Below are 15,466 nucleotides of genomic sequence, written 5' to 3' on the forward strand. Positions count from 1 at the left end.
CATCAACACCTTGCCCAGCCCTCCTCCAGCCCCGGTAGCCCCTGTTTGAGGGGCAGTGCTCAGCAGGACAAGGCCAGGCAGGCACTGTCTGAGGGGCAATGCTCAGCAGGACAAGGCCAGGCAGGCACTGTCTGAGGGGCAAGGACAAGGCCAGGCAGGCACTGTTTGAGGGGAAATGCTCAGCAGGACAAGGCCACCTGAGTCACAGCAGCAGCTGCCAGCAGCTTCCATAGGCACAGCTGGGTCACAACTGGCCATGGGAGGCTGTGGAGCAGGAAAAAAGGGCAGCCAGAATGTGGGGGAAAGAATTGCAGGAGTATTGTGTCCCAGGAGGGGAACAGTCACAGAGCTCCAGGACCCCCAGATCAGGACCCAGCTATTGCAGGTCACGTCGTGCTTCCCTAAATATGTGAATGCTCACCTCACACCAGTGAGCAGCTAACTAAAGCTTAGATTAGGGACACAAACCCCACACATGCCTGGTGGGTTTCATTTAATCAATAACATTTCTACACTATGAAGTATGGGGCAGATCCTGCACAGGCAGAATCACTGCAAACCTTTCCCAGCTGCAGAGGTCAATTCCTGATGTGCTGGGAGTCCTTGCTGGTGTGTTACTCTGGTGGGCAGAAGAAGGGGACAGCATGGCCATGTGATGCAGGTACAGGGGGCTCCTGCATCATGGGCAGGACGTTCTCCTGCTGCCAGCACCACCCCCAGAACCCCGTATGTGCTGGAGGCAGGCTGGGACTCCAGAGCCTGCAGGCCAGGCTATAGAGTGAGGCTGAGATCTCCAGGCTGCTGCTGGATTTCCCCACTGAATTCTAAGTACAAGGCACTGCAAGGCATATAATACAATTTAGATGCATTAGCTCCTGATTTGTGATTGCAAATTGAATTTTGCCTGGCCAAAATCCCAAATACTCAAGTGATAATTAAATGTGTGTGGAGAATTTGCACTCTCAGTATTTATTATTTATAGACTGAACCCACAAATGCAAATGCCATCACCTGCTCCCAAAGCACACCATGCAGCCTGTGCACAGTCACTGAATTCCCAGGATTGTCCTAAGTGGCACAGCATGTCCTTTTCCATGTCCAGCACTGATCTGGAAGGTGTGTGAAGCCTGGGAATGCCAGCCAGCCAACAGTGATGCCTTGGGTGATCAGACACAAAATTCCCCAATCACAGCAGAATTCTCACCCTGCACAAGCAATAGGGCTGCACCCTGGAGCACAAGGAAAGGACATAGAGCCTGAACCACTTTTAAGTAGTTTGGGGGAAGGATGCAGAATAAACTGTCCCACAGTGCTAACGGCCACCTGTTTCTGCTATCAAAAAAAAAAAAAAAAAAAAAAGGCATTGCTCACTGATACCTAACACTGACAGCACTGAGCTTTTCAAGTAATGTGTCTGAGCACTCCTGCACAGGCCAGAGCAGTGCTGGGCAAGCCCTGGTGGCAAAGATAGGCTATGGAGCAGTCAACATTAACACCACAGCTAGCTCTGCAATAACCAAGTGCTTCTCACAGCACTGTGGGACAGTTTCTTTTGCAACCAAGTGAGAAGGGACCTTGCAGAGAAGACATAACTGGCAAACTGTTCCTGTAAAACCACGTGCAGTCACAGTTTTACAGTTGCCAGCTCTACCCTTGGCTTTCCTGAAGTTCCTTCCCCATAATGCAGACAGAGGGAGAAGGGGCTTTGAAACAGGGCTCTGCTGGGAAAGCAGGATCAGGCTCACCCTCCTCTTCACCACTGTGGACTGCAGCACCAATGAAGCTCAGCACAGGAAAGAGGCAGTCCTGATCTGCCAAGAACATCTGAAAAGCAGCATTGAACAACCCAGATGAGACCATTTTGATCACCTCACCTGCCATGCAGCTGCAGATAACGTAAATTCTGGCAAGCTTCAGTTTTCGCTTAGCTGGAACTTGCCTTTTGCACACAGGCACTGCAGATTAAATCCTTCACATGGCAACATCACTACCCTGGTCTTCCTCAAAGCACAGACCAATTCTCCTGTAACTAGGAAAGGCCTTTTCAAGTGATCAGGTAAAGACTTTTAGGGGCCCTAGGGCATGGAACAATGGATGTCTGTACCCATGTCTGCACACATGCCCGCACTGATGAACTTCTGCTGTGGGCTGTGGGCTGATCTCATCCATGGTCTAAGCTGCCATTGGGGTCTGGCTATGCTACACAGCAGGACAATGCAGGCTGCAGCCAAGGACATCAGCTGGACAGAGAGGAGCCTCAGCAGTTCCCAAGTCTGCCCAAAATCACAGCTAGGCTGAGGCACCTTAGCAGCCCTTGGAACCATTGATTCCATCTTGGCTTGACTCCTCCTTCCAGTCTGTATTGCTCACAGAAAGTAGTAGGTTACTGCTGTAAGGTAATGGAGGATGATTTGGGTTCATTTCCTTATTTCTCTGCTGCTTCATTAGGCACACCCAGCTCTGCCTTTCCTGGCGATGGGGCAGACCCCATGCCTGTGTCATCAGGCACACGGAGAGGAGCAGCCCGGAGGGTCAGAGCACCGCAGGTGCAGAGGAGCCGCGGGAGAGTGCCGGGGGCACCAGCCCGAATGTCGGCATCTGTCGGTGACCAGCAGCGGCGACACCGGTGCTGCTCGCTGCCCACGCCAGGACACGCGTGTTGTGTGCCCGCCGTGGAGCCTCCCGTGCCGGGGGTTACCGGCGGTACAGCACGGAAGGAGCTGGCACTGGGGATGCTGGCGGTGCAGCACGGGGAGAGCGGGCGCTTGGGGCTGCCGGGGGTGCAGCCTGCGGCGGGGCCTCGGGGGTTACCGGAGAACGATACCGGGAGCGGCGCCGGCCGTTCCGGGGCTCTGCTAACAGCGTGGGGGCGGTACCGGCGGTGTCGGGGTACGACTCGGGGGCTGGGGGCGGTGCCGGCCGCTCCGGAGCACGGCCGAGAGGCGGCACCGGAGCCGCCGCGGTGCCGGAGCCGCTGCGGTGCCGCTCGGGGGCGGGCCGGGCCCGGCGGCCGTTCCGCCCCCCGCGCTGCGGCCGGGGCTCGGCCCCGCTCCGTCCCGCGGTGCAGGGAGCCGGGCCGGTGCCAGGGCCGCGCCCGGCCGGGCCGCAGCCCCCGCCGCCATGGCCCGAGTCTCGGCGATGATCAGCCCGGTGCTGGTGCTCTTCGGCTGCGACCTGTGCTTCGTGCGAGCCAGTAAGTGCGGCCGGGCCGGGGGGGCACCGGGGCTGCTGGGCGGGGACACCCTGCCGGACACCCTGCGGGCTGCGGTCCTCCCCACACACCCGCGCCGGCCTCGCTGCATTCCTGGCGTGGCCTTTGCCGCGATCCCCGAGGACTCCTCGGGCACCCCCGGGGTGCCGCGGCCTCCGAGTCCCCTCCCGGGGCACGGCTGCTGCCGCGCTGCCCTTCCCGGGGCTCCCGGGGCTCCCGCCGCGGGTGGAACGGGCGCTCCTGCCCCGAGGGAGCTCCTGCCCCGGGCACGGACACTCCGGGCTGGGGCCGGCCGGGTGACGGGGATCCTGTCCCTTGCTGCCGGTGTTTGCTGGAATATTGAGCTCAACGCACCCGAGGTACCCCTGTCCTTGTGTCCTTTGACTCGCTGGGGTGGCCTCTGTCAGCAGCCGCTTCCTGCTGTCTGTTTGCCCCTCGACAGGTCACTGAGGTATCAAATCGAATTGCGAGTACCGGACGTGTTCTGCTACATTCTGCCGTGTTGCAAAACACGTACTGACGGATTCAGGAAGAGGTGCAGTCAGGGGTGTTAAAAAGGGGCCACTTATTTTTAGATGTGCAGTCTGGTGCTTTCTCCCTTCTGCAGCAGTAAGTTGGGCAAACATCTGGGTGCCCTTGAGCAGCAGCCCCAAGGGCATGGGCCGGGGGGGCAGGGGTGGCCCACTCTCCGGATTACAGCAGGATGGCGAGGGCACCGGTGGAGACGTGCCTCATCCCTCATCCCTCTGCAGCACCACATGTGCCAGCATCCCTCAGGAAGGGAATCTGTCCAGCCCCTTTGCTGACCCATGGAGCTGGGATGCATGGCATATCTGGTCCCATGTCCAGCTGCCCACCACCCATCCCTCCCGCTGCCCTCAGGCCATCCCTCCCAGTGTCCAGCCACAGGCTGCAGTGCTGCTAGCTCCTGCACACAGCCCAGCTCTTCCCACCCCTTAATCAGGCCCAAAAGGAGCATGCTGCTGTACAGACAGCACAAACCCTGTGCCAGGTCTTAAGTTAGTGACTGTGCTTTCTGTGGGGGTCCCCCTTTTGTAATATGGCTTTAATAAAAAATTAAGCTGGATCATTTATAAGTGATGTAGGATTATTAGCAGTTAATGCATTAAGATAAACAGTGGCACACTTTTCCCAGAGAGCTCAGCAGCATCTTGACTTTATAGCCAGAATGTGTTGGCTTCAGAGAGCATGCTTTTTGGAGCCCTTGCATTCACAGACTTTTATGGCAACAGCTTTGGCACAAAACTGCTCTGATCTCAGCTGCAGAACAGGCTGAACAGTATTAGATGCAATGTAGGGATTATACAGTAAGCTTTGTCCTTTCGAGGTCTTGTAACAACTTTGAGGTCTCATCTTGAATTTCATAGAATCCTGGAATGGTGTGGTTTGGAAGGGACCTTAAAGCCCGTCTCATTGCACCCCCTTGGTATGGGCAAAGACACCTTCCACTACACTGAGGTGCTCCAAGCCCCATCCAGCCTGGCCTTGAGCACTTTCAAGGATCCAGGGGCAGCCGCAGCTTCTCTGGACAACCTGTGCTAGGACCTCACCACCCTCACAGGGAACAATTTCTTTCCAATATCCTATCTAACCCTGGCCTCTGTCAGTGAAAAGCCATCCCCTTCTTGTCCTGTCACTTTGTCCAAAGTCCCTCTCCAATTCTCTTGGAGCCCCTTTAGGCACTGGAAAGTGCTCCAATATCTAACCAGAGCATTCTCTCCGGGGTGAAAAACCTCAGTTCTCCCAGTCTCTCTCAGGAGCGGAGGTGATTTGGATTAGACATTGCTCTGTGTATCTAGAGTGAACTTCCCATGTTTTGACTTCTGAGGCTTCTTGTCTTGTCTCTTCCTGACGGATGTGCAAATCCCGCGTGCTCAGAAGTGTATTTTCTGCAGTTCATTCAGCATCAAACTGATCAAGGCACACTGGTTGTTCTAATGCAGGGCTGTAGCCTAGACACTAGGTCTCCTGTCACACAGGCCCAGGGCTGTTGGCCTGGGTGTGCTCCAGGTCTGCTCAGGATGTGTGGGGTGTGGTGCATTGATGAGCCACGTGCGTGGCGGCTCCGCTGTGCCACGGTGTCCTCTCACCCTTCTGCTGCCCATGAGTGACAGTCCCTGCATAGGGCCTGTGCAAACTCTGCCTAAATACAGCTGGAGCTCTTGTCACATCTGTGTGGACTCAGCAGAATGGCTGTGGATTGGTGCAGTGCCTTTGTTCTCAAATCATCAAGTGACTCAGTCCCAGGGCAGCAGCCCCAGTCTGAAAACCTCAGCTGAGATAGGCTGAGCACCTCACAGAAGCCTAGAAAATTCTTGAGCAGAGCTGGACAGCTGCTACAAACTCCATCCATAAACTCCTGTGTCGCAGAGATGTCAGACCCCATCTTTAATTTCCTCACGTACACTTAGAGGTTGGTAGTCAAACTGCTCCCTTCACGCATGTTCATGACTTTTAAATTTTGTTAGATGTAAAAAAACCCCCACCTAATTCATTACTATGGATGTATCCTGTGAAGCACAATGTCCTGTTCTTGTCTCGAGGCCAGCTGGCAGGGTCTGGTCATATCCATGGTATTAAACTCACGAGTTCCAAAGAGGGAGGCATGTCAGTGCTCCTTGTGAGGAATGGTTTTCTGGCTTGTCCTAGCTTCCAAGCCATGCCCAAGAGTGCTTTTGGCACATACTGGCTGGTAGAGACCAAATCAGATCTTGGACTAATCTCCACCCCTGGATTCTTGGGCTGTTCTGACCCCATTGTGTCTGCTAGCACAAACCTAGCTAGCAACCTAACCAGTGGTGACCTAGGAAAAGTGTTGTTATGCTTGCAGAGAAGCAGAAATGTGCAGCCCCCCATGGAGCCCCCCTTGGAAATGCCTGTGTCTGGGACAGCCCAGGCAGGGGGCAGTTGTTTGCAGGCTGACAGGGTGCTCCTGAACTCGGCTGTGGGCTGAGCAGCTGACCTGACCCCAAAAACTAGACAATGATGGAAAATGGCCCAGTGGGAAAGAACCTGGGGGTGCTGGTTGACAGCAGTTAAATGTGATCTGGCCAAGAAAGCTAAGAGCATCCTGGCTTGTGGCAGCAATAGTGTGGCAGCAGGAGCAGGGCAGTGATTTTCCCCCTGTGTTGGACACTACTGAGGCGCCTCAAATCCTGGCCACTCACATCAAGAAAGACATTGAGGGGCTGGAGCGTGTCCAGGGAGGGGAACAGAGCTGGGGAAGGGACTGAAGCACAAGTCTCGTGGGTGGCTGAGGGAGCTGGGGGAACTCAAAGTGGATAAAAGGAGACTCAAGGGGGGACCTTCTCATTCTCTGCAACTCCTTGACAGGATGGTGGAGACAGGGGGGAGGTTAGGCTGTGCTTCCAGAGAACAGGGACAGGACAAGGGGAAATGGCCTCAAGCTGTGCCAGGGCAGGTTCAGGTTGGATATTGGGAACAGTTCCTTCACTGAAAGAGTGGTTAAGCACTGGACAGGCTGCCCAGGACAGTGGTGGATTCATCACCCCTGGAAGTGTTCAAGAAATGACTGGACGTGACACTTTGCAATATGGTTTAGTGGGCATGGGGTTATGCAGTCAAAGGTTGGAGTTGATGATCTTGGAGGCCTTTTCCAACCACAGTGATTCTCTAATTTAATCTACAGGGAGCTCAGCTCCTGTGCTGATAAAGAATGTTTGAGTGTATCTTTGAATCCTTTCCAGTTTTCCAGACTCGTTTTCTGAAGGAGAAAATCAGAACACTGTGGTGTCCTTATCTTTGGCAACCCTCTCTTCTGGTGGTCTGTCAAACTTCTGGAGACACATTCAGTCCCAGGATCTCTCTTAGAGCATGTTTTCTGGGCTCTCCTCTCTGTTTTAATTGCCCCTGGCAGACTACAACCCTGAATTTCTCAGAGTGGGAACCAAGTCTTCCTCTGGCTTGATCCAAAGCTGGGTATATTCAGATGTGAATGAATGCACTTAAACAGCTGGCCTGCAAAAATCGCCTTTTTTGCAGTCACTGTAACTGGGGTTGTTGCTGGTGTCACAGTTGTCCTTTCTCTTGTTCTCAGGTGCCCCCCTGGAACTCTTTTTCTATATAAATCATAGCACTGACCCTGTAGCCCTAGCTGCTATGCAGGCAGCTTGTAGAAGGGCACTGACTTGTGTGTGGGGAGTTGGAACACACAAACAGCAGCTCCAGTGTCTTTCGTGTGCTCCTGTGTCTAACTTCCAGATAAAACTTGGCTTTGTGTGCAGGACTGTGTGGGATCCTGCTGTGCTCTCAGTGCTGTGAAATCTCAAAGTGGCAATGGTGCAGACCATGGGTCAGTCAGGTCAGCTTGCCATAGAACTACCAGCTTTGCAGCCAATGGCACTGCACTGCTGGTGATGCCTAAGATTATTGGGGTTTTCTATTTTTCATGTATTTGTGGCTATGCAGATTGTTAATGCATGGTTGTAGCTTCTAGTACTTTTCCTATCTTTCTTCCCCACATTTAAGAACAATAAGCTAACCTTATAAATACATTCCTAAAAATATTGTTTAGTCTTATTCCAAGAAGAGAGACAGCTACAAGGACGTTGTGTTTTTCAACCAGAATCTGGACCAGGCATAACAAAAATGGGGCAAGAGAAACTTCTGGACTGCTTCCAGTGGGGCAGGACCCCAGGAATTACTACCTAGCCAACTAACCTTTTAATTGTCAGTATAAGTATACTAATTGACTAACCTTATAAAAATTGTAGCATTACTATACCACATGCGATTTTCACAACACTGTGTACCTGAAAGCCTTCAAGTAAAGGTTTGCTTATATATTCACTCTTAATGTTGTTGGGAAGATCTATTTTCCAGGCATCACTGGGACAGCCAGCTCTGCCTTTGGCATTGGCCTTCTCCCATGCCCCGGAGCAAGCAGTAATTCCGGGCAGAGGAGATGCCTAGACTGAGTGTAGAGTGTGTCTATTCCAAGGTGCCCCATTTTTCTGTCACAATCAATATATCATCAGTGTCTGGGCTGCTTCCTACTCAGTTCTGGGTGGTGTGCCAGGCATTTGTGGCATGCCTATCTATGGGACAGCCCCAGAGCTCTGCACCTGCACACTCCTCATGCACAGAGTGGGCACTGCCTGCCAGCCCAGGAAGCACCGTGCTGTGCACGTGTTGCTGCTGGCAGGGCTCAGGCTTCCCCATCTGCTGTGCCACTCATCTCCTGGGGCCGGGTTCACCAGGGAAGGTGCTCCCTGTAGCCCTAGCCAACGTGCTGCCATTGGCAGATGTTGGAGAGGCCCCACGGTGATGTGCAGGGCCGAGTGCCTGTTCTGAGACATCTTCTTTTGCCTCTTTCCTGTGCCTCACCACGGTCCACGCCTGGCTCACCCAGACAGGCCACCGTCCCCTGTCAACGTGACTGTGACGCAGCTGAAGGCGAACTCTGCCACAGTCTCCTGGGATGTACCAGAAGGAGATGTGGTCATCGGCTATGCCATCCTCCAGCAGGTATCCAGCATCTGTCCCTAGGGCACTGGGGACACTGATTACCAGCATGCTCCTATGTCAGTCCTTTTGCCGCATTCTGGGGCTCCTCTGGCATCTGCCCAAGGACATCTCTGCTGCTGAGCAGCCCTTGCCAGGGTGCCTCATATGAGCCATCCATCCTGGTGGAAGGCAGAAGACTGTGGGCTGCATTGGGTATAGTCCCTCCAATAGTTTCCCTAGGATTTCTCTGGTAAGGATGGTGCTTTATGCAATGACATAACCCTTCTTTGCTTGCCTTGCTCCACCTATGCAGCCCTGGGTGATGGTGGCTTCTCCAGGGAGGTGCCTGGCTCTCAGGCCATGCAGGCATGCTTAATAGGCAGTGCTGGCCAGTCTGGCCCACCCTGGGGTGGCTGGTTGCCTGGGAAGGGAGGAGTGAGGCATAGCCCTGCAGCCGGGGGCCTGTGCCTGGTGCAGCTGGCAGCAGCCTCCCGGGGGTGACAGCTCTTCCCTCTGGCAGAGGCAGGATGGGCAGATGCAGCGCTTCATCCGGGAGGTGAATACCACCAACCGTGCCTGTGTGCTGTGGGACCTGGCAGAGGATGCTGACTACATCATCCAGGTGCAGAGCATTGGCCTGTATGGGGAGAGCCAGGCTAGCAAGCGTGTCCACTTCCGCACCCTGAAGGAGACCGACCGCCTGCCTTCCAACAGCTCCAACCAAGGTGAGGCACCTCCTTCCAGCCTGATCAGATGCTGCTAGTGGGGCCACACCTGGAGGTGTGTACAGCAGATGGGCAGGGATTCTGCAACCAGTGAGGAAGGTGCTGCACTGAGCAGCAGGCTGCTGGGGACACACGGGGTTGTACAGGCTGCTGTCGTGTCCACTATGTGTCCATGATAATGTCCCCAGGCCATGGTTTGCAGCCCTTCTATCTCAGGTCTTGGCACCTTTTCAGCTAGGCAGGCTGGCCAGGACAGCTGCTGGGGCCTGCCCAGCTGCTGCCTGTAGGAAACCAGTACTGAACAGACACTCAGATCTCTCAGTCTGCAGGCTACCCAAGGAAAAATGACAGACCGCCGTGGTCTCCTTTGCTACTCATGTCTGTGTTGCCTTGCGGTTGCCTACATGCTGGTCCGTGAGAGAGCATCAGGAATCCAAGAGAGATAATGCCCCATAGAGGGCATGGCAGTCTGTCTCCAGCACTAACCAGGAGAGGGGTCCTGAGTATGGCAGGGCAAGCAGATGGCTGCCTTTCCTCAGAACTTCTGTGTTAAACTGACCTGACCTGTCCTGGTTGCTGTGTAGAGAGAGACCTTAGTGCATTGCACAGTCCCTACATGAACCTAAACAAGCCCTTGGAATCCCTGACTACCTCTGTAGCAAGGATGGTTTATCTGACCCCGGAAGGCCACAGGATGCATGTCTTCTCCCCATACAGGATGCCACCCCACACCCTTCCTTGTCTGGGGGAGGTGGGCTTCTCTGCTTTGGGGTTTCTCAAATCCCACTAGAGTGGGAGAGTATCTGCTGCCAGCCCTGCTTGGGGTCTCTTCTCTGCAGGTGACATCACCATGGAAGGGCTGGACAAAGACCGGCAGCTGCAGACAGGCGAGATTATTATCATTGTGGCTGTGCTGCTGATGTGGGCAGGTGAGTGCCACAAGCAGTGCTCTGGCGGGCTGAGGCAAAGCTACAATCCATGGTTCACAAAGAGGATGTGGCTCAAGAGAGTGTAGAGGCACATTGCTGAGGGTCTGGCACCCTTCTTTATCAGTCCCTTGAGAATCTGTAGGTGCTGGAGCCAGTGGGGTAAAAGGAGCAAGCACAGCCACTGCTCAGCAGTAATGGCCTGGAGTATGTTGAAGAGCAGGAGACAGAATGGGACCTGGAATTACAGGGTGGGAGCACCCCAGCTGACCGTGACCATTGAGTTGCTTGGGCCTTAGATGTCATGACTGATAACAGTACTGCACTAGCTGGTAGAGGCTGTGCTCAGTCTGCTAAAGCTGCAGAGTGAGTGGTTTGCTCCTGTATAGCACTGCAAAAGCCAGTGCAGGCAGCGGGCTGCCCTGGGAGCATGGCACCCTAGGAGGTCAGTCAGCTCCTGACTTGTCACATACAGCTGCTGTGAATGGGAAGTCATTGATCCCCCGCTCTCTTCCCAGTAAATGTGGCTTTTGTAGTGGCATCTTGCAGAAATTTCTCATTGCCCTGGCCTTGACACTTTCCTAGGGCACTGAGGAAAAAAATGCAAGATGACTGCTGGTAGTTTACACCTGGCACAGGCTGATGTGTCAGGATACCAGCTGGGAGGAGTCAGGCCTGGTCTGCGTGTGCCTGTGTGTTACCACACATACTCTGGGGGTTGAGTGAGTTCAGCATGGTCACCCCTGGGGGCATTGCTCCAGACTCCTGTGTCCAGAGTTCCCAGGTGTGGGATATGCTGCATGGGATGCATGCTGTGAAAGCATCCCAGAGGGACTGACCCCACAACCAGTTTGCACAGACAAAGGCTGGCTTTTGTGAGGGTCACAAGCACCAGCTCAGTAACTTTAGTGCCTTGCTGGAGGCACTCCAAAACCCACACAGCTGCCCACTGACCTCACTGTCCCTGTTTGAGTGCTTCAGCATCTGCCTTTGGTGAGTGCTGAGCATCTCCTCTGTGGCCCAATGGCCTTAGCCACATCCGTGCCCATCTGGCCTAGGAAACTGGCCTGGCCACACATGCAGAGGTACCTGGGGTGGTGCAGGCTGATGCAGGTGGGGGTGTGGGTTTGCAGCACCCCAAGGAGCCCTGGGCACACCTGCCCTGCAGCTGGGGTGCTGTGGGGAGGGCAGGCAGGCAGGCTCTGCGAGGGATCCTTCATGCAGTGTGTCTTTGGGCAGCGGTGATCGCCCTGTTCTGCAGACAATATGATATCATCAAGGATAATGACTCCAACAACAACAAGGAGAAGACAAAGCCCTCCTCAGAGCACAGCACGCCAGAGCGGCCGAGTGGAGGGCTGCTGCGGAGCAAGGTGAGTGCAGAGGGCTGGCAGCAGGGGTGGCACGTGCTGCCTGCTGGGGCTTGCAGCCTGCACAGAGTCTGGCTCTCTCCAGGAATGGAAACACCCCGGCTTGTACTCTCACCCCAAAGACTGAGGACTTTTAGGGTTCAGTGAGCCCTGGTCTCTGGGGCAGTGTGTGTACCCCATAGGTGATTGCAGGAGAAACATTGGAAGAGACAACAAGGTGTAACAGCTGGGATGGCTCTTGCACTGCAGGGTGGTACCTGACCTCTGACTGTAACAGAGCCTTCATCATGCCCCTCCAAGGCTGCACCTCTCCTGCACACATGGACAAATGGACATGCTAGGCAGCTGTTCTCATGGTTCCTGCACTGGTCTGTCACTGCTCCCTTTCTGCCTTCACTGCAGCTGGCTCTGAGTCATCACCACACAGGTCATTCCAGAGCCCCTGATGAAGTGCTGTGCCAGGCTGTGGATGGGGTGGGAGCAGTACCTTCATCTGGCTGTTCCCTCAGCACCTGACATTTCTCCCTTTGTTACCTCCCAAAGACAGTGATTTATGGCCCCAGTGCTCTAATGGGACCATATGTTAGGGTTTTGCTTGTGTTTCATCTGCTGCCTCTGTCAAGGGTGGGAACTGCCCTCATTGTGTTGACTGACTGTCCCACTGATTCCACATCTTGGTTTCCAGCAACTGTCAGGAGCAAAAACTTCCTGTTTGGACTTCAAATCCCCAGTTCCCCTCCTCCAGATTTTTCAGCTTGCTGATTACCCTTTGCTAGAAGATCCCTCCTCTTGGATCCCTACTCCAAACTGACCCTGCTCTGCTGAGGTCTGCTGGTCTTGATGCCTGCTGCAAGCTGAGGGGCTCTGACATCGGGTGTGATCCCAGGGGTGCAAAGAGGTTCTTAACACAGATTTTTCTCTCATAGAAGAAATCTCCCTCGGTCAATATCATTGAGGTGTAAGTGCAACACCAGCTCTGCCGTCTGGGATTTCGGCTGTCCTGCCAGAGCCACAGCAGGCCTTGGAAGAAGAGGCAGCACCAGGAGCATCGCCTGGAACTCAGCATGCGACGATCCATGTACCAGAACTCCCGCTTTCCTGAGGGCACCTGTCTGCGGATGTGCACGGAGCAGGCTCCCAGACATGCATGCAGAGCGTGGCCCTGCCCATCCCACCCGGCCCTTCTCCCCTCCGGGACAAGCATGACCTTGAGGATGGGTGGGAGGGAGCCAGGGGGACCCGATGGTCTGAGGCACGGCCTGAGGGGAGCCCGCGTCCCTGTGCACCGCCTCGGCCAAGGCCTGGGCTGCAGCTGAGGCACGGGCCTGAGGGGAGCCCGCGTCCCTGTGCACCGCCTCGGCCAAGTCCCGGGCTGCCGCTGAGGCACTGCATGGCTGCCCGGCACAGGGGCAGACCTTGCCCTCAGCTGCCCGTTTGGCCTTGGGGTTGCTGCAGAGAGCAGGAGCTGCTCCCATCAGGGCCCCGGAGCTGCAGGAGCAGGGCAGTGCGGGCACTGCCCCAGCATTGCCAGGAGAGCTGCGGCCTGCAGGAGGGTTTGTCTGTGGGGCCGGGCCCAGCCAGCACTGGGGATGAGTGCATTGCTGCTGGAGAACAGGGCTCCACTGTACTCTGTCATGGCTGTGCAGGGCCTTCAAATTCTCTGTGTACTGCAGAGGACAAAGACATGAGGGACGATGAGGGGCTGGTGCTGTCACAGTGCCTGGCAGCCCACAGAGCCTGCAGCAGGGCAGGCAGTGCAGGGCTGGGGGAGCGGGCACTGTCAGGGCATGGCTGTGGCTGCGCTGTGTCCCCACAAGGGCTCGGTGCTGGCACATGCAGGCTGCTTGAGGGGAGCTGCCAGGAACTTTCTGAGCAGTATGGTGCCTGTGCTGCCTGGAGGAGACAAAGCGGTGAGGCCTGCAAGGTCTCCATTGGAGGGAATGGGGTGAAATGAGGAGGCTCCCTGCTGCCCTGGCTGCTGCTCTCCCTCCATGTTCTGCTCTGCAGCCTGCCACAGACAGGCTCTGCAGCCCTGGACTCAAGCATCACAGGATCCAGTGTCTTCCAGGAATAAATCTCCCAGTAAAAGCACTTTCAGGACTGTTCCTTCCAGGTGCTGCTCAGCTCCTGCTGCAGGACTAGGCAGGGAAGGAACAGGATAAGCAACTCCTGTGGCAGGGTCTTTTCAATAAAAGCATCCTGGCTCAAAGGCAGCATCAGAGCTTCAGGTCTCTGTGTGTGTCCATGCATGTACAAGTTCTTGAATGCATGTGTCCTAGCCCATAGGAGATGTGCTCCTGCATGCTGTGCAAGAGCTGGAGGTCCTCCGTGGTCACCTCGCACCCCCCTGGCCCTCGAGGGAGAGCTGCTGCTGCTGCTACTGCTGCTGCAGGCTCAGCCCACTGAGGGTGACATCGTGGCTGCTTCTCTGCAGAGAGCAGACACATCCCAGCAGCAGGGCCGAGAAGGGGGACAGGGTCTGACCCCGACAGGCTGCTGGCCTGTCCTAGCCTGCTCCCTGCTCGGGTGAGGAGAGGGGTACTTGAGGAGCAACAGCACCATGGTAGTGGGATACAGCTGCTGCTGGACTGTGACCTGGGCTGCAAGGAGCATGGCCACAGCTCTGGAGACACGAACACCTTGTTTTGTCTGCTAGCTTTTTTTAAGGAGATACATTAGAAAAACTAGGGCTGTCAGGGAAATACAAGAGTTCTAAGAATGTTCTAGTGCCCTGGAAAATGTTTAGAAGTTCTGTCTTGGAAAGTCATAGCAGACATGCCTGCTATCATGAGATTTTTCAGCCAGGCCAGAGGCACACACAAAGAATCACAAAGGGTCAGACTGTGTAGCAGAGGTGAGGAACTAGGGCAGGCACAAAAAACCGGTCAAAATGCAGAGGTTTTGACAAATTAAAAAAGGAACACAGCTCTGACATTACATGTAAAATCAGGGTATGTTGTTGAGGAAAAAGCTCTTTCCCTCTAAAAAACCCAAAAAACAAACAAAAAAAGCCACAAAAACCAAAAAACAAACAAACAACAACAAAAAAAAGCCAACAAAAAACCCCCAAACCAAACCAAACCTCAGCTCACCACTTCTTCTCAGACTATGGCTGTGCAGGAGGGCAGGGAAGTGCTGAGGGCCTGACAATGACCTGCTCACCCTAACAAGTTACATGTTGCTCTGTACTCCCAGGTGAGTGAGAAAAGGCATGAAACCGCATTCAATATGCAAAACCTCAAGTGAAAAAAAACATGCCCAGCTCCCGAGTGATGCATGGCACCCCAGGCCTCCCCAGTGCCTATGGCATTTGCTGGGAGACTGGCCCTGCCACTCCAGCTGCAACCAGCCAGCAGTGCCCAGCTGGGCTGAGCTCTCAGTGCCACCAGCCTGAGAAGGGCAGCTGTGCAGAGATGTGACAGGAACCGAGCAGTGAGGGGCTTGACACAGTTGCAAGCTGTCACTTGCCAAAGAAATCAGACATGCTGCAGCCTCCCTTGCGCCATCCCGCCGGGAAGGAAACCAAGAGCATGGCTTGCCTCTGTAGAGCACAGCTGGGGTGCAGCAGGGCAGAGACACTTCAGAGCAGCTGGCACACAAGGGCTTGTGCCTGCCCTGACCTCAGTGTGGTCAGCATCAGCTCCTGTCAGTGCAGGTGACATTCACAGGTGCTCAAGACACCAGGGCAGCACAGCCTGAACCTGCTCTTCCCAAGTCACAGAGGCACCCTGGGCCCTGGCAGCCCTC

At 55.0% G+C, this 15,466-nt stretch overlaps 1 protein-coding gene across 1 annotated transcript; it reads left to right on the forward strand.

Moving 5' to 3' along the window:
* Positions 1 to 2,588: 2,588 nt before the first annotated feature.
* FNDC4 (fibronectin type III domain containing 4) lies at positions 2,589 to 13,940 on the forward strand. Its single transcript, XM_030944814.1, has 7 exons — positions 2,589 to 2,780; positions 2,863 to 3,193; positions 8,604 to 8,719; positions 9,219 to 9,423; positions 10,263 to 10,352; positions 11,589 to 11,722; positions 12,646 to 13,940. Exons 1-7 carry the CDS (start codon positions 2,589 to 2,591, stop codon positions 12,679 to 12,681), a joined length of 1,104 nt encoding a protein of 367 aa, XP_030800674.1. The 3' UTR covers positions 12,682 to 13,940.
* The last annotated feature ends 1,526 nt before the right edge of the window (positions 13,941 to 15,466 follow it).

This window comes from Camarhynchus parvulus, chromosome 3 (genome assembly GCF_901933205.1).
Source record: "Camarhynchus parvulus chromosome 3, STF_HiC, whole genome shotgun sequence".
In the NCBI taxonomy this organism is placed as follows: Eukaryota; Metazoa; Chordata; class Aves; order Passeriformes; family Thraupidae; genus Camarhynchus; species Camarhynchus parvulus.

Bases quoted from the DNA above. Each gene is read 5' to 3' on its own strand.
- FNDC4 (XM_030944814.1), top strand. From the start codon at position 2,589: ATGTCGGCATCTGTCGGTGACCAGCAGCGGCGACACCGGTGCTGCTCG. The intron at 2,781-2,862 runs GTGCAGCCTGCG...CTCTGCTAACAG, and splicing joins GGCGCTTGGGGCTGCCGGGG to CGTGGGGGCGGTACCGGCGG. The intron at 11,723-12,645 runs GTGAGTGCAGAG...TTTCTCTCATAG, and splicing joins GAGGGCTGCTGCGGAGCAAG to AAGAAATCTCCCTCGGTCAA.